Source organism: Crassostrea angulata, chromosome 3, assembly GCF_025612915.1.
Source record: "Crassostrea angulata isolate pt1a10 chromosome 3, ASM2561291v2, whole genome shotgun sequence".
NCBI lineage: Eukaryota > Metazoa > Mollusca > Bivalvia > Ostreida > Ostreidae > Magallana > Magallana angulata.
In genome coordinates this window covers 2,760,092-2,785,935 of record NC_069113.1, presented here as the reverse complement: position 1 = coordinate 2,785,935, position 25,844 = coordinate 2,760,092, and the positions used below count along the sequence as shown (strand labels likewise).

At 34.4% G+C, this 25,844-nt stretch overlaps 4 protein-coding genes across 6 annotated transcripts; 2 read left to right on the top strand and 2 right to left on the bottom strand.

The window, feature by feature from the left end:
• Positions 1-3,205: 3,205 nt before the first annotated feature.
• Positions 3,206-8,227, top strand: LOC128178017 (glucosamine 6-phosphate N-acetyltransferase-like). The gene is made up of 6 exons (XM_052845006.1): positions 3,206-3,354; positions 5,415-5,571; positions 5,802-5,864; positions 6,149-6,282; positions 6,852-6,913; positions 7,301-8,227. Exons 1-6 carry the CDS (start codon positions 3,346-3,348, stop codon positions 7,452-7,454), a joined length of 579 nt encoding a protein of 192 aa, XP_052700966.1. The 5' UTR covers positions 3,206-3,345; the 3' UTR covers positions 7,455-8,227.
• A 1,457-nt stretch (positions 8,228-9,684) lies between these two features.
• Positions 9,685-11,997, bottom strand: LOC128178016 (probable complex I intermediate-associated protein 30, mitochondrial). Its single transcript, XM_052845005.1, is given in 4 exon segments — positions 9,685-10,484; positions 10,653-10,853; positions 11,434-11,673; positions 11,675-11,997. Coding segments are annotated over 4 exon segments (741 nt in total). The 5' UTR covers positions 11,747-11,997; the 3' UTR covers positions 9,685-10,256.
• A 153-nt stretch (positions 11,998-12,150) lies between these two features.
• On the top strand, positions 12,151-16,420 carry LOC128178018 (calcineurin B homologous protein 1-like). The gene is made up of 7 exons (XM_052845007.1): positions 12,151-12,309; positions 12,471-12,543; positions 13,113-13,193; positions 13,486-13,598; positions 13,859-13,962; positions 14,066-14,146; positions 14,424-16,420. Exons 1-7 carry the CDS (start codon positions 12,243-12,245, stop codon positions 14,475-14,477), a joined length of 573 nt encoding a protein of 190 aa, XP_052700967.1. The 5' UTR covers positions 12,151-12,242; the 3' UTR covers positions 14,478-16,420.
• A 2,011-nt stretch (positions 16,421-18,431) lies between these two features.
• LOC128176432 (protein transport protein Sec23A-like) lies at positions 18,432-25,833 on the bottom strand. Of its 3 annotated transcripts, XM_052842752.1 has the most exons (20): positions 25,749-25,833; positions 25,249-25,534; positions 24,837-24,923; positions 24,570-24,647; positions 24,260-24,418; positions 24,048-24,133; positions 23,790-23,934; positions 23,398-23,556; positions 23,170-23,285; positions 22,930-23,053; positions 22,641-22,811; positions 22,412-22,518; positions 22,061-22,214; positions 21,624-21,775; positions 20,884-21,058; positions 20,623-20,778; positions 20,415-20,480; positions 20,209-20,223; positions 19,971-19,997; positions 18,432-18,915 (listed from the first exon to the last, which is right to left on the bottom strand). In XM_052842752.1, exons 2-20 carry the CDS (start codon positions 25,525-25,527, stop codon positions 18,826-18,828), a joined length of 2,346 nt encoding a protein of 781 aa, XP_052698712.1. In that variant the 5' UTR covers positions 25,528-25,534; positions 25,749-25,833; the 3' UTR covers positions 18,432-18,825. The 3 variants fall into 3 exon arrangements, with proteins under 3 accessions (XP_052698712.1, XP_052698713.1, XP_052698714.1); XM_052842753.1 differs by lacking the exon at positions 19,971-19,997; XM_052842754.1 differs by lacking the exons at positions 19,971-19,997; positions 20,209-20,223.
• Between the last annotated feature and the right edge of the window lie 11 nt (positions 25,834-25,844).

The following is a 25,844-nucleotide window of genomic DNA, read 5'->3' as shown; positions in this document are numbered from 1 at the left end:
TCCATAGCATAGCATTGGAATTACATTATATACCATTGGAATCTTATAGCATATAATTTGATTTTCATTCATCAAAGCATAGCATCATTTAACCTTTTATATCCATAACATTGAATAGTATCGAAATATCATAGCATATCATTACATGCGCGGATCCAGAAAATTTTTCCAGGTGGGGTCCGAAGGATAATTGTGTTTGCCAGGGGGGGTCCGAGGCATATTTTCGCGATAATTTTACTATGTAAATTTAATAAATTTTCATTTTCCAGGGGGGGGTCGGGACCCCCCCCCCCCCCGACCCCCCCCCCTCTAGATCCGCGCATGCATTATATGCTTTTGTTTTAGTAAATTTAAATAAAATGCTTTATGAAGATATATGATATTACATGATATGGTATGCTGTGCTAGGTTTTGTTATGCTATGATGAATGAGAATCAAATGATATGCTATAAGATCCAATCCTATGCAATGTAATCCAATGATATGTCTACAGTTATCTAATTCCATAGCATAGCATTGGAATTACATTATATACCATTGGAATCTTATAGCATATAATTTGATTTTCATTCATCAAAGCATAGCATCATTTAACCTTTTATATCCATAACATTGAATAGTATCGAAATATCATAGCATATCATTACATGCGCGGATCCAGAAAATTTTTCCAGGTGGGGTCCGAAGGATAATTGTGTTTGCCAGGGGGGGTCCGAGGCATATTTTCGCGATAATTTTACTATGTAAATTTAATAAATTTTCATTTTCCAGGGGGGGTCGGGACCCCCCCCCCGACCCCCCCTCTAGATCCGCGCATGCATTATATGCTTTTGTTTTAGTAAATTTAAATAAAATGCTTTATGAAGATATATGATATTACATGATATGGTATGCTGTGCTAGGTTTTGTTATGCTATGATGAATGAGAATCAAATGATATGCTATAAGATCCAATCCTATGCAATGTAATCCAATGATATGTCTACAGTTATCTAATTCCATAGCATAGCATTGGAATTACATTATATACCATTGGAATCTTATAGCATATAATTTGATTTTCATTCATCAAAGCATAGCATCATTTAACCTTTTATATCCATAACATTGAATAGTATCGAAATATCATAGCATATCATTATATGCTTTTGTTTTAGTAAATTTAAATAAAATGCTTTATGAAGATATATGATATTACATGATATGGTATGCTGTGCTAGGTTTTGTTATGCTATGATGAATGAGAATCAAGTGATATGCTATAAGATTCCAATGTTATGTCATACGATTTTAATTAGTAGTAGTAGTAGTTTATAGGCGTATACATTACATACATTGCCATAGCATACAATTTAACAGTACTTTACAATAATTGTGGGTACAGGTGGATTTACAGATACGATTTTAATGCTATGTTATTTAAATTTCATAGCATAGCATCGATATACATTATAAAGCATTTGAATCCTATAGCATTTCATATGATTCTCACTGATCATAGCATTGCTTACCATATCATTAAGCATTTCGTTTCAATTTAATATATCATAGCATAGAAATCTTACAGAATTCCATAGGAATCTCATATCATTGCTTATGAATCTCGAAACATTACTCGAATCTCATAGCACAGCATAGCATGAGATTGAAATAAATATGCATAAAATGATGGTCAAATATCATATAGCATAGCAATGGAATCTCATTACAAAACATTGAAAATATCATAGCATACCAAAAAATAGTATAAAAATGCAATGCTATGAGATTTCTATGCAATGCTATGATATCTCTCTGCTATTATTAATTTGTTAAAACAAATTATTAATTTGTTATAACAAATTAATATTTTGTTATAACAAATTATTAATTTGTTATATCAAATTACTAATTTGTTACATCAAATATCTAATTTGTAATAACAAAATACTTATTTGTTATAACAAATTAATAATTTGTTATAACAAATTAATAATTTGTTATAACAAATTAATAATTTGTTATAACAAATTAATAATCTGTTATAACAAATTGATAATCTGTTATAAAAAATTGATAATCTGTTAAAACAAATTGATAATTTGTTATAACAAATTGATAATTTGTTATAACAAATTGATAATCTGTTATAACAAACTATTAATTTGTAATAACAAATTGATAATCTATTATAACAAATTATTAATCTGTTATAACAAATTAATAATTTGTTATAACAAATTGATAATTTGTTATAGCAAATTACTAATCTGTTATAACAAATTACTAATTTGTTATAACAAATTACTAATCTGTTATAACAAATTAATAATTTGATATAACAAATTCATAATCTGTTATAACAAATTACTAATCTGTTATAACAAATTAATAATTTGTTATAACAAATTAATAATTTGTTATAACAAATTTATAATCTGTTATATCAGATTACTAATTTGTTATAACAAATTACTAATCTGTTATAACAAATTAATAAAAAATACTGCTGCGGCCCGAATACGCTTCCGTACTTTCTTTATCTGTTGTGACATCCGTCCTGTTCCCCGCGGGGGTGGGATCCTCCAAATTGCAAAGTAAATCGTTCACCAAGATTACTAGCATCTTTTATTACAAGATTTGTCCCGGGTACAGAACATTTATATCCTATCCATCCGAATTTACAATACAGTTTGGAATAGCGCAAAATATGAAACCTTACTTAGATTTGAATAGCTGTTAAAACTACTGAATATATAACATCTTTTGGAGAAGAACTCGTGTTTTTCTTGTTTTTGCATTTTAAGCGTTGAATTTTTTGGTGGGTTTTTTTTTTTTGGTAACATACCAATGAACATGTATGTATAAGGTTATAGGATTTAATATCGGGCATGAGGCTTCTGGAGTATAGTACGTGTAATGTGATATTGAATTATTCCCGTGAGACACAGCGATTTAGCACCCTCTGTTAAATATCTTACAGAAAAGTAAGCATACATGATTTTCTCACATTAGATTTTGTTAAAGGTGCGAAAATGTAAAGCCTTTTTCGTATTCCAGATATTAATTAATCTCTTTAGAATTTTTATAAAATAATAAAAATTTGCATATTAATTTTAAAATCTATTCAATTCATAATAAAGAATAAAATATTCCCTTATGAATAATTTCACACGGTACCATTGAAAAAATCAACGAGCATAACGTCTTCATAAAATGTTTATCAAATAATGCGGAGCGTAAAGACGGGACGTAAAGACCGGGGTCAAAACGCATTATAACTAGAAGTCTCAGAACTCCTACATTTCATGGAAAAAGGAGGATTGATTAAAAGTGACGTGGAACTTTGATTCAAGTCAAGAGAGATGTCGACAGTAAGTATTTATACTGATGATAACAAGTCTTGAAATTTAGTTTAATAGACAACCACACTAGATACTTCAACCAACCGAATTATCTCTATTGTATCGTCATTTGGATGAAGGTGTGCCTGTTTGTCAGGAGGGTAGCAGGTGTGTTTTTGACTTTCGAGGTTCAAAACGTGAAAATTCTAGTAAAATAAAGGATTGCATTATGCTAGGTAAACTGTTACTTTTAGACAGGTTATCAGATTTTAATTACATTTACATGTCTATATTTCTCCTTCTGACATCTGTTCATTAACATACAGTTACATCCTGTTTGATTCTTTCATACAGTACATCCTGTTTGATTCTCCTGTTTGATTCTTTTACTCGTATTGATCGAGAAGTCACTTTCTGTTGGCCTTTTCATAGAGATTAGATCCAGTGAGGGTTGAAGTTCCTCTTCTGTCGTTTAATGTCCCAGTTGTTCATAATGTTCAGCAGAGTGGATGCTAGATTGCTTGCCCAATTTCCCTATGTTCCCAAGCACCTCAAGAGCACCTGCTTTGCTGAACATGCTTAAGATGTGACACAGTGTCAAAGCCTACTTTTTTAATATATCTCAAGCTAGTATATTGTGATGGGAGAAATAATCTCAGACCAGACCGGGATTTGAACCGGCCCGATCCCCTGAATCTAGTCAGGTGCTCATGCTCTACCAACAGAGCTTGATTTCTGGTGCAGGTATTCCTAATCTGATTAAAATCAGCCGTTCTGATAGCTACCTTTCTTGAGAGCAGTAGCGTATCAGAACAACTGATTTTAATCAGACTGCAATATCCCTACTGGTCTGATCTTCACATTAGGAAATCTCACGACTTCAAGACTAACATGCAGTCTTTTCTTCTGATGCAAAACTCAGTGAATCAGTGGTAATCCAACTGACATTGATATAGTTTATCGTTACTATTCTAATAATTGATAGTACATGTGAATTATTATAGTTCAGATAAAATTGTATTGCATTGATTATAGTTACTGACCATCAATAGCATTCATACTTCCTAAATCAGTAGTAGAGTAATATGTTCTAAAGCTCTTGGTAAGGAAAATTCCTGACTCTATGTAAATTGCTTATAGTATTGAAACTTCCTGAGTGTGTAGTTCTGTAGTATGGACACTTTTTGATTAAGTTTAGTAATATGTTTATAGCATTGATAATTCCTGAACAAATGTTCATGGTTTTTTTTTTTTGATTTGAACATATTTTATTATGCAAATATACATTTACATAAATGGATTAGGCAGCAGGCAATGCCTATTATATGTAAGCCTTCTCCATATCATGGTTTGCAGCATTCATTGACAAGTTGGTACTCTTTGAAGAAATGGTAATGTTCTATAGTATTGATACTTCCTGAACCAGTGCAGTAATATTGATAGACCTCCTGAAGAAGTTGTAATGTTTTGATACAATGTTGACACTTGCTGAATCACTTTTGTAAAAATAAACTCATTGACTATTAAATCAGATCAGAAGTTCTATAGCGCAGTCTGTTCAGTCGCATTGATACATCCATGACCTGTAGCTATAAATCTCTGATAGAGATAGTTCAGAATGGAATCTCATTATAAACAGAGAACTTAATTCCATTTCAAATTGTTTAGATTAATGGAGCACCTGAATAAATGAACCAGTGATGTTCGAATATTTAAGATCATACGAAAAATGAGTTTCCATTACTATTGGTGAGGAAGGCAAATCATCAAGATTATTTGACATCTGGATTATTAGTCCAATTACTGTACCGGTACTTGGTCCAGATTAAGCTGAATTAACGATACATGTACATCCGGTTAATGGACTTGACAATTTGCAGACCACAGAGATGTACAAGGATTCTCTAAATTACTTTCAATTTAGACTAGTCAGATTTGAACTTGATGGATGTACCTTAAAAATAAAATTTTTAACCAATATCAGTTGTTATACAGTAAAATGAACTGTGAAATGGGCGGTTAAGTTGCTTTTACAATGTAATATCTATGATCATTATAGTGGTATGAATTAGATCAATTTTCTTTGTCAGAATGGTGTGGAGGAAGTCTTTTTATTTGACCCTCAGCTCTTGGGGGATCTTCAGTTTGAGGACCAGAAGTGTGCCACCTACAAACCAGAAATCAGCCCTACCCACCCAGGGGAGGGGCTCACCCTGAGGCCCCTGTGTGTGTCAGACTTTGACAAAGGTAATCATTTTCAAGGTATTCCATTGTAATAAATGCTACCTGCCAGCTTTTAAGTTGAAAAGATGCTATATCTGAGAACATGGAGTTAATTTGAAGTGGTGAAAAATGTAGTCCACTGAATGGTTTAGAAATTTTTAGTAGTAAACAATACTGTTACTTTGTCCGTCTGTTGTTCCTTGTCGTTTTGCATTTTGTCACAAAGATGACAGCCATTCTCTTCCATTCTGTAGGATACCTGACACTTCTTACACACCTGACAAAGGTTGGAGATATCTCTCGTGAACAGTTCGAAGGTAACCGACAACCATGATGAAAAAAAGAAAAGAAAATCTGTCTGGATTTTCAAGTGATAGTTTGATACAAAAGAAAAACAGCTTGTAGATTGTCTCCATCAATGAAGATTTTAATAAAATGCTGAATAAGTACATTCTTATTTATCACACAAAAATATTCTATTTCAAAGAAGTATTTTAATGCTGTGTAACATGTCTCTGTATAAGTTAAGATCATGAAAGCTTAATAATCTTATTTTGATACTTTATCAAGGAGATAATTTTGACCTGTTGTGGTATTTCAGAGCGCTTCCAAGCGATGGAGAGGACCCAACCCAATCTCTACTACACAGTGGTGATAGAGGACGATGTCACCCATCAAGTTGTTGGATCCGCCACACTGGTCAAAGAAATGCACTTTATACGTCAGTGTGCATCTGTAAGTACTGGTACTTCTGCGATACACACACCTATAAAACACTAAGTAAAGCATAGAAGGGGAATAAAGGCTCCACAACAGCTTTGAGAAAAGTTTTTCAAATCAGCACGAACTAATGTTTTGATTTAAAAAAATGAACAGGAATTTTAGAAAAAAACCTTACAAATTTTCAAGATTGTATTTCAATGCTTATATATAGAATTTCTTTCTATATTGGAATTATGGACCTGTAGCCTAAGTCAGTAGTCTATGGGTATATTCACTGTACTGCAAAGTTAAACAAATATATACTTGAAAATTTACGAATACAGGTTATTTCACAATACATTTTAATTTCATTATTTCAATGTTTGAACCACATACATAAAAAGTGTAATTCATGGGGTGTGAAGGACCTTTGGTTCCATTTAACTGCTCATAGTATTAGTCAGCATTCCCTAATATTTTATTATCAGAACAATGAACGCTCATACATGTGTGCTTGTATGTGATAACTTATCATATGTGCCACAGATACATTCAAATGTGGTGGTGAATGAATTTTTAATCAATTTCTCATTTTTGTGAAGAGGGGAAGAATAGAAGATGTGGTTGTGAATAATACATATCAAGGAAAACAGCTGGGCAAACTGTAAGTATAAGTACCAAGGTACTGTACAATACTGTCAACCAACTTTTACTCTCATTTTAGAAAATGTCGTGAGGTGTGTGAAATTAGCCAGATTTAAAAAAAAAGCTTTTCCAGAAAATACCAATATTTTGGTTCACTGTATTTATTATTTCAAAACAACACAAAGCATTTCTTTTTCTATGTAAAATTTAGATAAATAAACTAGCTTTTTCTAAGGCAAAGTTTCCATGCTATTTTCCCATAGGTTAATCTAATAATTGGTTAATATGATAATATTTCTATTACCGTACAAATTGAATGTCAGTTTAAGTGGATACTTTGTATAGAGATTTACGACTGTAAGTACACCTCACTACTGCGGTCTGCTGAGTGTGTGTTCTGTTGTAGACTTGTTGACGTGCTGACACTGCTGAGCAAGAAGGTGGGATGTTACAAGGTGTCACTGGAATGTCTGGACAATATGGTGCCATTCTACTCCAAGTTTGGCTATGTCAAGGAGGAGGGCCAAAACTACATGTGTCGGCGATATGTCCCCAAGTAGTGAACGGTCGGGAGAATGGCCCGGGACTTGTTTACTAGAATCTCTTAGGAAGCTGGATCTCGTCTCTGGATCTTGGAGATATCTGTGATACTATGTGGTTTTATTTATTTTCTTTTCAGCAGTTAGGATTTTATTTAATTCTTTTCTTCACTGCATAATAAATTTAGTCCTCAGTAGGATGTACTTTGACCTCTGTTGCTGGCAGTAGAGGAAGCTGTTCATCTGTACACATATCAGCATAAACCAGAGAGCATCACATCATATTTCCCAGCATAATTTACAGGGCATAGTGTCATATGTCATAGCAAAATTCACAGAGCATAGCATCACATGTCCTCAAAGACTAGATCTTTTTGAAATCCAGACAATACAAAATGAGATACAACCAAAGATTGTGAATGATATAATGTATACAGGGGACAATACTTACGTCCATAAAATGTTTGTTATGGTGGGTATTTGTTAGTAGCTCTGATCGTCTGACTTTCAATGTATGTAGAAGTGAAAACGTTTACTTATTTCTCACATGTATTCCATGGATTCATTGTAAATGGATCAAGAATTTATACATTGTTTAAAAATCCTTTGCTACTTTACAACAGCAGCAAAACTGTTGATTTTTATCAGTTTTCTTGGCATTAGTGTGACATTCCCTTGTATCATGGAAGCACTTTTGTTTGGTTTGGCAAAGTGTGATCTTTGTGCATGCCTTGATTTACAAATATTAATTTGATAGCCATATTTGTTTGTCCAATAAATTTCATCCCCCTGTCGGGAACAGAATATATAGTGAGTTACCATAACATGAGCTTGGCTTCACCAGAGGTTTTTATTGATTCATTGTTATTGTGTTACCCAATCAGCTTGCTGTAAAACAGACACATTTACTTGGTATGCTGAATTTACTTTAGAAAGCAAAGTTCCTCAATAAACTGTGGGTTAAGTCAAGTCACAAATCAGTTAATCTGTTAATCAGGTTCTGTTTCGAGTCTTGGTTCGAAACTGTGTGTTGGCTAAAAGCATGCTTGCATGGTTATAAATGTACATGTATAACTGAACAATCCCAACCCTAGCACATATAGGATGACTACTTTTATATTGGATACTTAAATCAATATTCGTGTATCTTTTTGGTGCTAGGCAGGGGCTGGTAAAATTTGTAGGGTCTTTATACATGACCTGGATACAGACAATCAAGAGTCCTGTCTTAGCAATCTCGTACGAACACATGTTGAAAGCTTGCAGTAACATTTAATGCTTACATCTGCAAAATCCCAATACACACCAGTATATATGTTCCACTGTACAGTTGTGAAACACTATTACCTCAGAGTCTGTCTTCCATTTTGTGAAATGTGTTGTGTTACAATTATCAATTTTCCAGGGAGACTACTTTTATCCTTTGTCAAGCTTTTACAGAACTGGCAAAGAATACATCATAAGAATTTATGTTTTGATGTCATTTTACTTGCTTGCTTGTTTTGCACCTGAATTTTTGCTTGATCAAAACACAGAACACAAGCTGGTACTAATGAGTTGATATTTTTCATTTTGTGGTTAAAGCAATATGAGCTGCAATTTTCATGTTAAAATTTTTTTTTACGAAAATGTGTTTTTCTTCTAAAATTACCAAAAAAATCATGGTTTTAAATATCTGTAAGCTGTATTTTTGTGGGAAAGGCCGTTCAGAAGCCTTTATTGGAGCAAAATTGAATTGTTGTCGACCTGTACAAAAATTGATTTGCTATATACATGTATTCCTATATGAATTTTTCAAACTTTATTTACCATATAAGTTTAAGTTACATGCAGACTTATCCTACGAGCAGGTTTCTGCAGCAAAATAAAATTCTAAAAAATACAGCTCATATTGCTTTAAGTACTATTATCATGTAGACGTTACAATGGATTATCTTTTTTATTTGCATGCAATTCCTAGAAACATAAGTTATATTGGAGTCTGCATCTCCTGAGTGGCTTTTGTAGGGCATAATAGTACTGAGGGGCATAAATTCTTGGTTAATGTCTGAGATTGTGTTACATTAAAATGTCAAATCAAGATTAAATATTCTATATTTTTTAATCAAATTTTGTTTAATTTATGTTTATTAATTGGGTATTAATACTGCATTTCATTATTACGTATTACATGTATGATCTATTTACTTAACTATATATACAGTATTTATGCACAGTACAATATATTATTTACAAAAAGAGGAAGAATAAATTTATTTCCATGATATAAAATGCATCTTGTTTTTATTTATCTCACTGAGAAAGGCAACAACTCTGCAAATATTTACATTATACGATCTGATTTTGGTTTATGTAAGAAGCAGAAAGACATAATTGTGGACTGTTAATATAGTTGACATTGATTTCACTTCTGGCACTTTGTCTATAGATTTCATTACTGGTAACAACAATACACAGGTACCAGTAGGCTTGTGCATCACATACAGTAGAGTGTCAAAATATTTAATGTCTCAATCTCATTGATTTGGGTATATTTAGTTCGTTACTTTGACAAATTCTTATTATTTGTCATTAGTAATGGCTTAACACTATACATGATATGTAGTACATGTAATATACATGCAATTTGTTTGTGAAAAGTAAATTCAGCAACAGATTGGGGATTGCAAATATAAATTACAAATATATCCATATTCCACACAGCTGATGTTAGTAAATAAAAGCAGTAAGACTGACATTTTATGACCAGTTTATGTCACTGAGAATAAACACCCCCACTGGTATATTATAAGTAAAGAACACCACACAGTGAATCTGTGGACGTCAGTAAACGTTGACCACGTGGTCCTCCAGGCTGTAGCGCTCGTAAGCGTGCTCCTCTTTGTGATTCTGATCGTTCAGAAGAGCTATATAGTCAATTTCCAGGTGGAACGGTCCATCCACATTGTCCATCAGATTGATACAGAAGAATCCTATCTCTGAGGTTTCGACTGGAGCCTGTTTATCCTGCACTATTCCCTTGTGACTCAAGTAAAACTTACTGAATGGAATCTGTAAAAGAAAAGGAAATCACAATTGTACTGAAACAGAATTCAGGACTGCTTTTAAAAATACTTCCTTGAAATTATGTGTTATTGAACATCATCAAAAATTCTCTTTGTTTAGTAATTCTTAGTTTAGAAATAGTAGTTAAGAGAGATGATCCATATGGGATGGTACCTTGACTGTCTGCCAGTATGGACCTCCTCGAGTAAACATGGGATAGTGGAACTGGTCATTCGCAGTCAGACCCATGGTAAAGTCTAAGCGGTGAGTCCTCTTATAGTTTTTCTGTAAGCCCAGCCCGTATGTTCGCCCATCACCCCTCATGCGTATCACTAGATGGGTAAAATCAGACCAGTTATAGGTTTGACTGGCTGACTGCAATAAGAAAATAGGGCAAACCTTCATCATTAAAGAAAAAAAAACTTTGAAGTTAAGAAGCCTTTGTATAAAAGATAAAGATCAAAATTAGAATAGCAATTTTCATTTACAGTTACTGTTAATATTATGATTAAAACTACTGAAGGTTTAAGGTAGCTCAACACACTAATTTATTGATATAAAAAAATCCACCATATTCTCTATGAGTACGGCTTTTTAAAAACTTATCATCTCCTTATATGATCTCAAATGTTAAAAAATTAAATAATGATTAAAGATAATTTTTTCTTCTTTTTAAAGAGGGGATAGAAATAGGGTGAACAAGGATTATGTAGATAGAATAGTCTATCATAAAAATGACAATAGTCCTATGGACCTCGTTTATCGCTGCTAAGCATAGCCTTGTCCAGTAAAATTATTCTTTTTAATAGGATTAATTAATGGCAAACAGATTCATGCGAACAGGTACTGGTAGAGAGGGTTGACAGACCCAATACTGTGCAATGTAGAATTAGATGCCATGTGTTGTTATTATTATACTAGTGGGTAACCACAGAAGTCTGTGATGAAAACATACAGGGTTGACAGGACTCCTTAGTTGACAGTATCCTGCTCGTGTCAGCTCTCCATCCTTGGGAACATCAGTACACAAGTTCCCGTAAAACAGTGCCCTTTTGTTCCGACTCAGAGCCAGGAAAGCTCGGGTAAACCCCTGCTTATTGTCTGAATCTGAGGTTACAACCCAATCTTCAAGTTTTCTCTCACTGTCGAATTTCCAAAAATAGTTAAATTCACCGTGATATACAGGAATTTTGTCTACACACGTAAGAGTTTCCCGGACAGATAAATCTATCTTTGTGAAAACCTTTGGAAAATTGTCCCTCATCCATCGGAATTTTTCGATTTCGGATTTTTCTCTGAATTGTGGTCTCCCTTGAAAGTCCACAGAAATGTTTCTTCTGCTTGTTTCGCGTACAGAAGAAAGTGACAAGAGATTGACACCATTATGTCTGCATAGCTGACAAATCGGTTGCCTTAGAATCATGTCTTAATTAAAATAAACAAAATATAAAGTCTGTGACACACACGACACGATATCATTCAGACCGAATATCCTCTGTGACATGGAACATCGAGCCCGATTCTTTTGAATTTCCTTCTTTGTCTTTCATATGTGCTATATTTACTCATATTATTTCCATACTTTTAGATTTTTATATAATTTAAACTTATAACTGGTGTTTGGGACAGGAATATTTTGACAATGATTTTTTTTCGAATCGGGATCGCCCTTCTATAATATTTCCTTCTTACCCCCCTTTCTTCCTGGAATGCACAGGTTTGACAGCTGTTTGTCAGTCTAGTGCTTTGATAATCCTAATCAAAATGGGCAGCAGAGCATCTATTCAGCTTCAGGAAGCGGAATTAAACGAAATACAATCGGAGACTGGATGTGAGTAATTATTTATAACTTGGTCTTACACTCAGAAGACCATTGATCTGCATTTAGCATGTTTAGGCTTATCTGTTATAATAAAAATTCCACCTATGTTTATATTTACTGTTATTTGTTATACTCATCTACTTAAAATTACATTCTATATATACTTACAGTTTCCCACAATCAAATAGTACGCTTATACAGTAGATTTACAAGTTTGGATAAAGGAGCAATTGGATGCCTAAGGTAATAATATGTAAACTTTGCTTCTAAATTATTAAGAATGATCTATCCATTAACATATTTCATTCCAGTTCATTCTGATAGTTATATGAGATGCATTGATATTTATTCATGGGACATATGTAGTTATATACTATTATACTATGAGAGTATAAACTGTCTGACCAGTATTCAGGTTCATTAATTACATACCTATAGAGAGTTGAGAAGGAGGTGATTCAGAAGTTTATGCAAAGAATTGATAATTTTGTCTATATTGTGCTAAACAAATACAAATACACATACCGATACATAGTCTTGGTTGATGCTTCAGAATGATTTATGTATCTTAAATGAAAACAAGTTAGAAGTACCGGTATATGATGAAGTAACGGAATTATAACTGTTACAGATTATATAATATATGTTACATGTATTAACTTGATTATCTTTATTAGATAAGGTATGGAACATATTGTACACACTGTTGTTTTATTTCTATAACAAGACATATCAATGTTCAATATTGCAATGAATAATCTACTAATAATCTACTAATTTAATCTAATGTACCTATGCTTGTTATGTTGCAGTCGAGAAGATTTCCTCAGAATACCAGAGTTAGCTATTAATCCACTAGGAGACAGAATTGTGCATGCATTTTTTACTGAGAGGTAATTGTAATTGTCTCTTTCATATGATTACATTAAATAGTTACAAAATGAGGGAGATGACATTATAAGTAAACATTAACCTTGTATAAGTCTTCAGCAGTTGTAATTGGACCCAGTTTTTCACTTTTGATTAATCTTTGTCATAATTTCAAGCCTGCTTATCCTTCCGTGCTGACAGATGTAAAGCTGGTCAAACAGTTTCAAAGTTATAGATCTTAACATAAAGGCAATCTGTATTAATATATTAATTTCAACCTGAATCAGGGTATTACATGTAATTCTCTTTTTCCAGTAACAATGAGACAGTGAACTTTAGACAGTTCATGCGAGTGTTGGCAAGGTTCCGTCCCACAAAATCAAACCAGAACAAAAATAAACTAAACACAAGAGAGGAAAAGCTGAAATGTTTGTATACAAAGTTCTCTCTCTCTCTCTCTCTCTCTCTCTCTCTCTCTCTCTCTCTCTCTCTCTCTCTCTCTCTCTCTCATCATCCACTGCAACATGACCACCTGTTGTATATTTCATGTACTTCTATCTTTTTATGTATCCATCTTTTCAATTTTAGCATAAGGATGTGTCAATATTGAGAAATTTATCAATAAGCAAGGAAAGATTACATTTGATGATTTGATTTAAAAGATAAACCATATGATGTTGTATTTCAGTTGCTTTCCGGATGTACGATTTGGATGGAGATGACAAGATATCTAAGGATGAGCTATTGTCAGTGCTGCACATGATGGTGGGGGCTAACATTTCAGAGGAACAGGTAATGACGTTAAACAGCTTTCTGTTCACAAATCTTTCTCCCACATTTTTCTGTTGATTATTTGTTTACTATATGAGTGTATTTATTGCTGCGTTTGTTTTAGCTGGGCAGCATCGCGGACAGGACAATCAGTGAGGCTGACACAGACGGAGACAACCAGATCTCATTCGAGGAGTTTGTACAGGTCGGTCTCAGTTTGATAATATTGTTTACAAAACTGAATACTTGAGTCATCTGGAACTTTTTTTGCCTGAATATTCTATTCTAGTTGTTTCTCTTCCATTCTGGAATGATCCTGCTCTTATGATTTTAATGATACAGTTATCAACTCAAGAGGCTAGTTTAAAAGAAATTGAAAATGTTTGGACAGTCTTCCACTATGGAAGACTGGGTTTGGTGTCTTTTATGTCAATATAGTTCATATGGCCACTTATTCAAAGATGTCTGCTGGTTCTTTTCAGGCGATGGAGAGAGTGGATGTGGAGCAGAAGATGAGCATCCGTTTCCTGCACTGATTCTGCACTTTCTGTATTACTCCCAGACTCTACTCCTCCTGCTGAGGTTGACACAAACTACACACTTCTCCATTGTCATGCAGATAAACTTTCAGGTTTTCTTACACCTGTCAATGTTTTGGTTTTTATCGTACAAACTTGCTTTGTTTTATTGTTATGAGTGGCTTATTCAAGCTTTATTGCTACGGGTCAGAATTTCATGCCAATTTAATATAAAATAATTCATACTTGTTAAATCCATTTGTCTTTTATTGATATAAACTTAACATCCCCTGTCTCCTTGCCCTACCATTCTCTAACGATAGCTACACTTTACACTAAGGATAATGATAGCTACACTGTATACTAAAGATAACGATAGCTAACCTGTTCACTAAGGATTACGATAGCTACACTTTACACTAAGGATAACAATAGCTACACTTTACACTAAGGATAGCAAAAGCTACACTGTACACTAAGGATAACGATAGTTACACTGTGTAGAGGATAAAGATAGCTACACTGTTCACTAAGGATAATAATAGCTACACTTTACACTAAGGATAACAATAGCTACACTTTACACTAAGGATAACAATAGCTACACTTTACACTAATGATAACAATAGCTACACTGTACACTAAGGGTAACAATAGCTACACTGTACACTAAGGGTAACAATATTTACATTGTATACTAAGCTTATTGTTCACTTTATATCTTTGGTGAAATCCATGAAGAATAAGAACCTTGTTGAAATGCTTGTGATAACTATGCTAGTTTAATTGTTTATTTGTTAGGAAATTATGGCAGATAAATGTAACAAGTATGTATAAAAGACAGGCATGATAGACCAAGAAAGTCAGAATTCAAATGTTAAATGTCTGTTGTACAAAGACCTGATAAAATTCTCCAGAAAACAAAACCTAATTTTGTTATCCCTGACAAAAGTTTATGTTAACATTTTCTTAAACTATTTTTGTTGATTTGAATATTGAGAATTAAGATTGTAATTGCAGATGTACTTATTGATATGGATTTTTCAGGGTACCTTGTTCGATGAAGTATTTTGATATTTTTTGAAATCCTCTCAAGATTTGGTTGATTGTCTAGTACATATATACATACATTGTGTGTATAATTGATTATACGAAATTCTGATAGTTATAGATAATTAGTTATTTCCTGACACATACAAAGACATAACTTATCCTTCTCTTCTCTATAAGTTAAACAGACTACAATCAGCCATTTATATAAAGAATTCTTAAATTCTGTCTTCCTAGGGAGTAGTGAGGATTAAATATCCATAAGCAATATCAGAAGAATGTGTATTGTACTTGATGTGTTGTGATTTTTGTAAGAAATCATCCATTACGTGAATTCTGTATCAGTAATAGTTTGAAACTGGCTACTGGTTACATGAACAATTACCTGTGGACATGTATATATGTAGCTGATGTAAGGTATTACATAATTATGTACATGGCATTCAGCCACAGGGAAATCTTGTCAGTCATGGGTGCGCTTACCTGTGGGCATCAGGTGATGCAAGGTGCTATAATGCAGGCACGAGTACTGTATTAATATGTCTCAGATAATTTCCACTTCATACTTACTGTATAGCAGGAAAATAACTTGCGGAGTTTATTTTCGTTGATTTGCTGCAAATGAAAAAATCGCTATCTTTTCCAACCGCGATTTTAAGCTGCTATACTGCACTTAATTTTTTAACATACACTGTAGGTAGATGTTGCTTTTTCTTTTTGTATACTCAAGAGTGAATATTTTTTGATTGATGATCATGTGATAGATTATTCACTGTTATAATAATTATGTAACAATTATTTATTGATTTTTCATGTAATGCCATAAATAAGTATAGGAATGATTGTTGTTTTGAATGGATTGAAAATAATGAAGGCAAGCACTATGATTGAAATAAAATTGTCAAAATCTGTTGGTGTGTTGTGAAGTTTATCATGAAGAGAACGGTGTGGAACAAAGGACAACATACAAAAGTAAAGTTCAGTGAATAAGAGAAAATGCATGTTACAAATAGTGTGCAAGATTTGACAACATGCAATGAGTAAACAGAATGTACAGTACTGTATCACTGTGTAGTGTACATTTACTATTGCTTTGAGCTCTGAAAATATTTATGGAGAGATGTGAATTTCTCAATATGGATTGCTTGTGGAAAATTTGAACATCAGAATAATTATTGTGGGTGGTTGAGCAAACATTTATTGACTCTTAATTTGACTTTTGGCTGGAAAGAAATATGCAGAAAATCATTTATATAATAGTACATGTACTGGTAAAGTAGGTCATTTAGCCCAATAACAGTTAAACCTCACATCATAGGGTCAATGTAACTCCCAGGTTACCAGTATCCTACAACATTTGTTAACAATAGGGTCAATATACAGAAATCTGTGGGTCTACACATACAGTATATTGCTACCGATTTTCATGGAACTCTTTGTTTACACTCCACCTGAAGTATGAAAAACAGTCTTGATTTTTGTAAACCGAGTTAATTGGTAACTGAAAATGGTCGTCACAACAGACTAATCTTGTTAGAATCCATATGTTTGCCAAAGTTGCTGCTGAAAAAGGTTTAAATTTCACACAGTGTTTCATATGGATAAACAAGAGGCCCACAGGCCTTGATGGTCACCTGAGTACTAAAGCCCTTAGATTAACTTGTCAGAGTATCATGTTTGCATTTTAAGCTTCATAATGGGTCAAAACCCTAATCTGAGAATCTTGTGACTGTTCCCCTGGCCACTTTTATTATTTGATGTTTGAAAAACATTATTTTATAAAAATGTGGGGGGTGGGGGGGGGGGGGGGGGCTACAAGAGTTGGAGGAATCTCAGATTATCTATGCCTTTGCTCCAGGGGCCAAAAATTTAAACTTTTGGTAATAAGAGACCTGAGCCCTTTAATAGTCAATCTTTAATAATATTCACTGTTGTATTCATAATGCACACAAAATGAATACAGTTTTTTTCTACGAGTAGATAAATTCCTCAAATAGAACACATTTAATTCAATATATTATTGCCAAGTGATAATTTACCATGTTGTTTTTAAGATGGGATTAAAATTGTTATGGATGACAAACATTACTATTACCCTAAGTAAAAATACACATCCAATATATGGTCATATTTATCAACTCCCATCCCCTCCCATAAAAAGCCTCAACTTCAGAACTGTCCAATTGCCTAGGCATTGAATTTCACAATTTAACTTCAGGACATTATTAACATAATAACAATGCATGGCCCAGACTTTATCTCCCACAACTGTGGTGGTACAGAAAATCAATACATTTTCAACATGTGAATATATTGGCCCCACTCTAGGGCCTGAACCACTGACCCAGGGGTCATGAATTTCACAATTTTAGTAGAGGGCCTCATCGACATCATAACTAAGCATTTAGTTTTTCTCAATCATATATGGGAGTAGACAATAAAATTTTCAAAGATTTTATTTTGCATATTTGGCCTCTAATAATTCCTAATTAAATGTGAGGAATTAATATTCATGTAAAATTGCAAGAAGCACATTGTGTTTTTTAGTATCTCACTTTTATTTTTTGGCCAGATGTAAACTAAATGAAGTTATGATAAAAATTTGGCATTCACGATTTTATGTTCTCGCTATTTGATGCAAAACGGTTGAATCACAGAATTAAGTACTCGCGTAAAATAACTAAAGGAATCTACAGTACCCTTTCATAACATTTTCTACACATATATTTGTTAACAATAGGGTACTCATCAAAATAGGGGTTTTTACATGTAACTGCTAATTAAGAATAAATTTTACAAAGCCCTTTGTTAACAATCAACCTGTTTTCTGTTTTTGTATACCGGTACCTTAAAATTGTCTAAACAACTTAATCTTGTTAGAGTCCTTGCATCACCTAAAGCTGTTACTGATAAAGGTTCACATTTCATGTTTCATAGCATGTTTATTTATTAACCATCTACAACAATTCATAAATAGCATTCACAAAATCCAGATATACATGTACATATATAACAAAGTGTACATCATATAACTGATAAGATAAAGGTCCAAAGTCCATTCACTACACATATCCTTACAACCATACATCAAACTTCACACATAAAAGAATGAAATGAAATCATCTTTAATAAAAAGGACACAGTCCTTGTAATAGTGTCAATAAATTGCACGGTTTATCTGTTTATGACGTACAGGGGAGGGGGAATCCCTCTGTACTTGGCACAAGGCAATGCTGTAGTGACCCGGGGGTCACTGCGTCGTGTTAGAGAGTCATTCTGTCATTGTCGCCGATGACAACCATCATTTCTAGCTCTATCACGATGAGCTGGACACGGCAAGTTTCTTTAAATGTTCCATAAACACCTGTAAACTGACGTCGTCCGTTAACACAGCGGCACCACCGTCCTGAAAGTCAAAATACAACATGTTTAAGTTAATGTCACTTGGCTCCATATTTCAAGGTGAGAGACTGTAGTTTTGGGATAACTTAAATGATAAATAATCAAGACACTCTCCATCAACCAAGAAGAATCTATAGAAAAAATAATTATTATCCAGTGCAAAAGAAAACCCAGAGAGAAAACCTGAAAAATCATAGAAGTAAGGAGAAGAAAGTTGTATGACTACAGCACAAAATGATGTTGATAAAGAAATTTTATACTTTTAACATATGTAAATTGATGTCTTTATGTATTTGTACTGGAATAGGTAAACGTATATATAAATTTGTTATACTTTCATGTTAAATACTGAAATCTGATTGGTTAAGACGCAGTTAATAATATTTACTATTACCCTCAGCGTTAGCAACGCACTTGGCAACGGGTAACATTAAAAAATGTTACATGCGCGAAAATTATGCGCGTACGGTTCGCTGTAGAATTCACGTTATTCCTATATAAAAGCAGTAAAATTTTCTTAAAAATTTTAAAAAAGACATTCAGTATAACAAAATAAATAGTGCCTGTTTGGGAGGATAACAGTTGAAATTGACACCCCTCGAAAACCATTGTCAACCTCCGCTTCGCGTCGGTTGACAATGGTTTTCGAGGGGTGTCAATTTCAACTGTTACCCTCCCAAACAGGCACTATTTATATAATATAAGTGCATTTAACATTACACAAGACCTAAAAAACAAAACAGTGTGTGTTCCCGCCTTCCTGGAAATATTGTAAACATATCAAGACAGACTACAGCTGAATAATAAGTTGACATTTCATCCATGAATGACCCAACAACATTCCTATATACTGTTGTCTTTTTTCTGATACATCCAATCATGGCTAAGTTTATCAGAAATCAAAATTACACAGTTACAGCTAAGGATAAGTTGTTGAGTTATCATTCATGGAAATTACATGTACGGTACATAAACCAACAGACATTTAAACATTAAATAAAATTTCCGCATGCATTTCCCCCTTTCCATGCTGTAGCCTCAGATGCCCATGTTAAATACCTGATAGGACTCAGATGAGCTTATGATCTATAAGAGAGCAACATAATTCACTGGACCTCGTATTAATACTAGTATTCAATTCATTGTTTTAGTTGAATCAGTGGAATTAGATGTAAAAAACAGCTGTTATTCCAAAACCAGTTTGTGTCTGAAACCAATCTACTTGGACAATGCTACTAAAGGGAAATTTACAATTTCTGTTCCAAATTAAGACATCACAAAGAGAGAAAATACAAACCATTCCAGATGATTGCTGATGAAATGGAAAAGTCATATACAGTTAAAGATGGATGCTACTAGCATATACTATGAACCATCATTTATAATTTAGTTTTGGTTACTGTAAAAATTAATGATTTATATGTACATGTGTAGATTTGCATTAGGTTTTTATTATGGTACATATATCAGAGAAACTACTGAGTCAATGAAGGCCATCCTTACCTGTCCCCATCCATACATGTTGTTGTGTGTCTGTGAGGGATTCACTCGGGAAAGCAAGAAACGAGACTACAATAAAGAAAGAAGAAGGATAAAAAATGTACAATCATAGCACTGTCTCCCTGTCCATATTGTAAAGAAACCCAATAGTTCTCCCTTAAATTGTGATAAAGGAATGGTATTAACTGGACATGAAGTGTTTGTGCATTACCTGGGAGCCATCATGCTCCGTGTCAATGTATCGGGGCATGGGGAACCGGGTCTGTAGGATTTCCTGAGCATCGTCCACAGGGGCGTTAAGGAGTTGTTTAAAGTTCTCATACTCTGGCTGGTCCTGGTATCCCTGTTTCCTCCACTGAGCAATCGTCTTTAACAAACAGATAAACAATGGAACTAGTGTACTCAGAGTCCTCTGTGATCTTTTACAACGTACATTCTCTGTCTCAGTGCCTAGTTAACGGGTCAATCTTACCTCTCCGTGGTACAACACTATCTGGAAGAACGTGTCCATCAGCAGGATCCTGTCTGGCTGTATACTGCTGGTGTCCAGTAAAACAGGCTCGGGAGTTCCATTAAAGGAGTAGGCGTACAGGATAGGTTGTATCATAATAAGGGACTGTGTCAAGTCCTCTACATTCAACATGTGTCTGTATAGGTAAAACATGCATCATTATTATAATTTAAAAACTATAGATCATCTTAGTTTTTCATAAAACATAGTTTCATCCCTTTTAATAAATCATAACACCAGTAATCAGTACACATTTTAATTTTTCCAGTATTTACCGTTCTCCTAATCGTGTCTTTTATTGTTATTTATTAATTTTGAGGTCAAAATTTATTAATTTTATACGATATAAAAGTGTTTGGGGCAGTTTAAGCTTTAAAAACTGCGAAGCGGTTTATAAAAAAGTGTAAACTGATCCAAACCATTCTATATCATATAAAACTAATAAATATTGAATTCATTCCTTTTAATTTAAATTTTGTGTCTATTAATTGTTAATAAAAACAGTCGTTTAATCTTTAAAATGACATTAAATTGTACAAAATTCAACATAACGTCAAGCAGATTGATACAATTTTTGACGTTAGTCTTACTATGATGAAGGCAACATATTTTATAGTATACGATATAAAATAATTTTTTAGCCAATCAGAAAGCGTGTTACAACCAGAATTAAATTATTTCCCGTTATCTTCATGTCTTACCTATAGTAGGATGTTTCATCAGGACTGTTGTTAAAAACTTGTAAAAATTGTGAGCGTCTCAGATGGAACATAAATTGAGGATAGAGAGAGAAATTCTCTGAGAAACGGAAAGAGTTTGGATCATCTTTTTGGTAATCTCCAAACTTCTGACACTGAAAGTTATAAAAAAAATCATCTATTAGTATAATATATACCTTCTCTAAAATCAGAGTACCGGTAAACATTCTGGAAGAGTTCAAACTATTGTAAAATAAGTTTTTCTTTATATTTTCAGTAAAACAGACATGTGTATAATTTTATTTTCAAGAACATGTACTGTGTTATATATTGAAGTGAGGAAATGTTCCCATTTTTGTTTACTCATTGGCAAGGAGCTAGTAGCAACACATTAGTACAACACAGTACATTAAGTACAGTAATTTCTTCACAGGACTCACCAGTCTAATCAACATTCTATCTAGCCAGCGTAGAACGTCTGGTCCGTCGTCTGTCTCCGCTCGGAACACGGCGGTTCGTGCCATCAGTACAGCCGCCGCCTCCTGATCAAATCCCGCCGCAATGTGCTGGATGTTGGTGCTAGCATCGGCCCAACTGTTGATAAGAGAAAAATTAACATGAAATAAATGTCAGGTCAAATATAACACTTAAATATATCTAAAGTTTATATTCAATGTTACAAAATTTACTCAAAAGGTAACAAAACCAGCATATAACTTCTGGTCTTAGCTGTACACAGAATGTATACAGGTAATAGAAGAATACTTTGTGTTTTCTTTGTGGGTACTTACTTCCTGGCCAGTGTGGTGACCCTGACCCTGCGCTGTCCACTGGAGTGTTGGTACTGAGTGATAAACTGTAGGTAACCCCTCCCTCCCTGGGGGATTGGAGCATTGTGCTGCAAATAAAACAATAAACAACATTAATAAACAGTATTAAACCTATGTACATGTAGCATTAGTCACATTAGATTCTTTATATCCAACATTATTCACTCAAATGTCTGTAAATATTACATACCTGACTGACAACCTCAAAGAATAGAGCCAGGGTGGTGTTGGGGTAGAGTCCACACATCTTCCACTGGGAGGTGCCCCCCAGGCCCATCTCTGTGTCTGACACGCTCGGTCCCTTCACCCCTAGAGACACACAGGGTCCAATGGCTCCTGACACTTTCAGCTCCCGCGATGTCTGCAAACAAATACAGCCATGGTCAGATATAAAATAAGAGGACGACAAACTTGGGTAAATTCAATAGCTTACTTAGATACCTGACTCGCTTATTTAAATAGAGCAAAAGCTAGCTTGCCTTGACTTCCACAGTAGCACCAAAGCCCATCTTGAACTCTCCCTTAGCATCCTTGGCGAACACCCTCTGGAAAGTCTGCTTGAAGAGGGAGGTGTTGAAGGAATCACCCATCACCATGTGACCACTGTCAACGAAATGGGATTAGATAATTCTTATGTTAGTCACAAGTACAAACAAAAACAGCTTGTTCAATCATTGTTGTGCATTATCATTATCCAGTAATGTGAAACCAGTTTTTACCCTGTGTATCTAGGACAGAACTTCATCTCATGTAATCCTGTCTGGTCCAAGGCACATGCATATATATCCAGAACATGACCATTCTTTGCCGCCCGATTGGCCAACATTTCATAGTGCTGAAATTGGAAAGGATATATCTTACATGCTGATTAAGACTCGTCATGTTCAAATGATCACACACCGTTTTTCAGCCATTTCTAGGCTTCCTTGTGGGTTATTTTTCCCTACCTTCATTGCTTTCTTCATGAACTTCACATTGTCCTTCTCAATGTCCAGGTGTTTCCTGATGGGGTTCTTCAGCTCGTCGTCCACCACCATGCCTGGTCCTTGTGTACAGGGTCCACCGGCAAACAGCATGATCCTCGCCCCCGTGTTTGGGAATGTACACTGTAATAATGGTACACAACTAGTACATTACAGTCTTTTAAGCATTAGAGAATTACACATCAAAACAAGTACATGTGAATTTAATTGAACTTATGGGACAAACATTTTAATTCAAAATAATTTTGAAAGCAAAAACAAAGGTATCAGCAGATATTTTACAGAATCATCATAAAGAAACTTAAACAGCAATTGACATCTCCTGGAATGAATGTACAGATTGTTGTCCTGCATACCTCTAACAGACCCACAGCTATAGACATGGCCACACCCGTCGACCTGAGTGGTCTCTTCCCTTGGGACACGGGCCAGGGATCTCTCTGCAGCTCTCCAAGCAAGTCTGTCAGGTTCATGTCACACTTGTGAACTGGTTGTAAAAATCTGGGGAAGTAAATAAGGATATTTGTTTTGACAATTAGTATTTACCAAAAAAAATTGAACGTGTAAATAACAGAAGGATTGGTCCTAATGAAGACACCATTAATGTTGCTGACCTGTTTGAGGGCAACTGCTGCTGCTGTTGCTGTTGAGGACCCCTCTGTTGCTGTGTTGTGCCACCCCTTTGTAAACCCAGCATGTCCTGAAGGAGAGACAATAGTAAGTATAAAATGTATCAGGTACTGTTTTTCCAACATTAATACTGCAACTCTGGTCAATTATGCTGTCCATAAGTCAACTAAAAAGTCATTCCATGGCCAATGCTTACCTGAATCTGTTTAGCTGTCAAATCTTTGGTTCCCCTGAATACGTAGCTCTTTGAGCAGCCCTCACAGCCCAACTCATGGACTTGAACCATTTTCCCGTATGTTATCAATCCAATGAGGGCATTTGGTGGCAGCAAGCTCAGAGACATTTGTAAAGACTCCTACAACCAGCAAAAAATAATTTCCTTACAATTTGTGACAATTTTACTATCAATGCTTGGTCATAATGAAGCCATAACTACTTATTCATTTCGAAAACCAAAGTTGAATCGACAGATAACATTCTGTTAACAACTTTTCTGTGATGATTACCTTGACAGCCTGCAAATCCTCTTCATCCATACAGGTGTCAAGGACAATAAGATATACGGGAGGATGACATGTGGCTCTCTGAAAATAAAATAAATTACAGGTAAGTATTTTAAAAACATACAAAAGCAAGCAGGTTTTATAAGTTGTCTTTCAAATCAAAATCAAATTCAAGTCATCTACACTACCCTATATGTATTCATTTATATAACACGTGTCTTTACTTTTTATTGGTTCTCGTTTAAAATACGAAATAAACAAGAACCTTACAGTGATTGTGTACTCCAGTGTTGAGAACTGTGGGATGATCTCAGCAGGCTGGTGTTGATCTGAAATAGCTGCATACTGGGGCGGAAACTGAAATAAAAAGCTTCATAATTCAACAGAAAGCACACAGCATTAAAAATAACAATCTTCACACAATATTGACTGTGATACCTAATATTTGGAGATAATATGATAATTATACTTGTTGTGTACTTTTTTACTCATTTATTACAATGAGTCAAGAAGTAGAGCTATGAGCTTTTTCCATATGCAAGTCCCCACACAGATTACATGTTGAAACATTATGGGGATAAATTGAAGCTAAGATTACAAACCAGCTAAAGTTTAAATATAATTATGCATATACCCGGTAGTGTTCATTTGACATAACGTTACAGTAAATAAAAGAACATACCGGGTTTCTTTGGAAACAGAAGTTGCAGGCCCAGACCTTAGCCCTGTAATCCACCTGACAGAAAGGGTTAAGGATGGCTCGACATGTAGGCCTAGTACACAGCACTGGGTCGTACTGAATGGGTGGCAGATCTGGCCGCTCTTTCAGAGGTGTAAACAGACATCCTAGTGGGACCACCATACGAGTGGCCTCAATACGGCTGGAGGGCCAGACGTTCCAGCTGAAGCGAACGCCATCTCTGTCCTCATTCTGTTGGATAAATTCTTGATAGGTAGCCATTGAGTACCTGGTGTAAAAATCAAGAACAAATTTCAAGTTATTGTATAAGTATCGGAGATTGTTTAATTAATATAACTCTTTACACAAATCAAGCCGGTTTTAATTCAATAGCAAGATATCATGTACCTCCTTTCTCCTATTGAAAACACCCTCATTTTTGATTCAAAATATATAAACTGACCAAAGTAAAAATACAGTGTAAAATTCTAGTCTATAATTACCTCCAACAAAAAATAGGCTACGTGTATATTTTGTTGTAACGTAAAACGGGACAGTCTGGAATGCCACGTAATTTTCCAAATGACTGGGGAATCCTT

Bases quoted from the DNA above. Each gene is read 5' to 3' on its own strand.
- LOC128176432 (XM_052842752.1), bottom strand. From the start codon at position 25,527: ATGGCTACCTATCAAGAATTTATCCAACAGAATGAGGACAGAGATGGC. The intron at 24,134-24,259 runs GTAAGCATTGGC...TCTCTCCTTCAG, and splicing joins TGACAGCTAAACAGATTCAG to GACATGCTGGGTTTACAAAG. The intron at 22,519-22,640 runs GTATGTAATATT...TTTTATTTGCAG, and splicing joins TCTTTGAGGTTGTCAGTCAG to CACAATGCTCCAATCCCCCA.
- LOC128178018 (XM_052845007.1), top strand. From the start codon at position 12,243: ATGGGCAGCAGAGCATCTATTCAGCTTCAGGAAGCGGAATTAAACGAA. The intron at 12,544-13,112 runs GTAATAATATGT...GTTATGTTGCAG, and splicing joins GGAGCAATTGGATGCCTAAG to TCGAGAAGATTTCCTCAGAA. The intron at 13,599-13,858 runs GTTTGTATACAA...GTTGTATTTCAG, and splicing joins AAGAGAGGAAAAGCTGAAAT to TTGCTTTCCGGATGTACGAT.
- LOC128178017 (XM_052845006.1), top strand. The intron at 5,865-6,148 runs GTAACCGACAAC...GTGGTATTTCAG, and splicing joins CTCTCGTGAACAGTTCGAAG to AGCGCTTCCAAGCGATGGAG. The intron at 6,914-7,300 runs GTAAGTATAAGT...GTTCTGTTGTAG, and splicing joins GGAAAACAGCTGGGCAAACT to ACTTGTTGACGTGCTGACAC.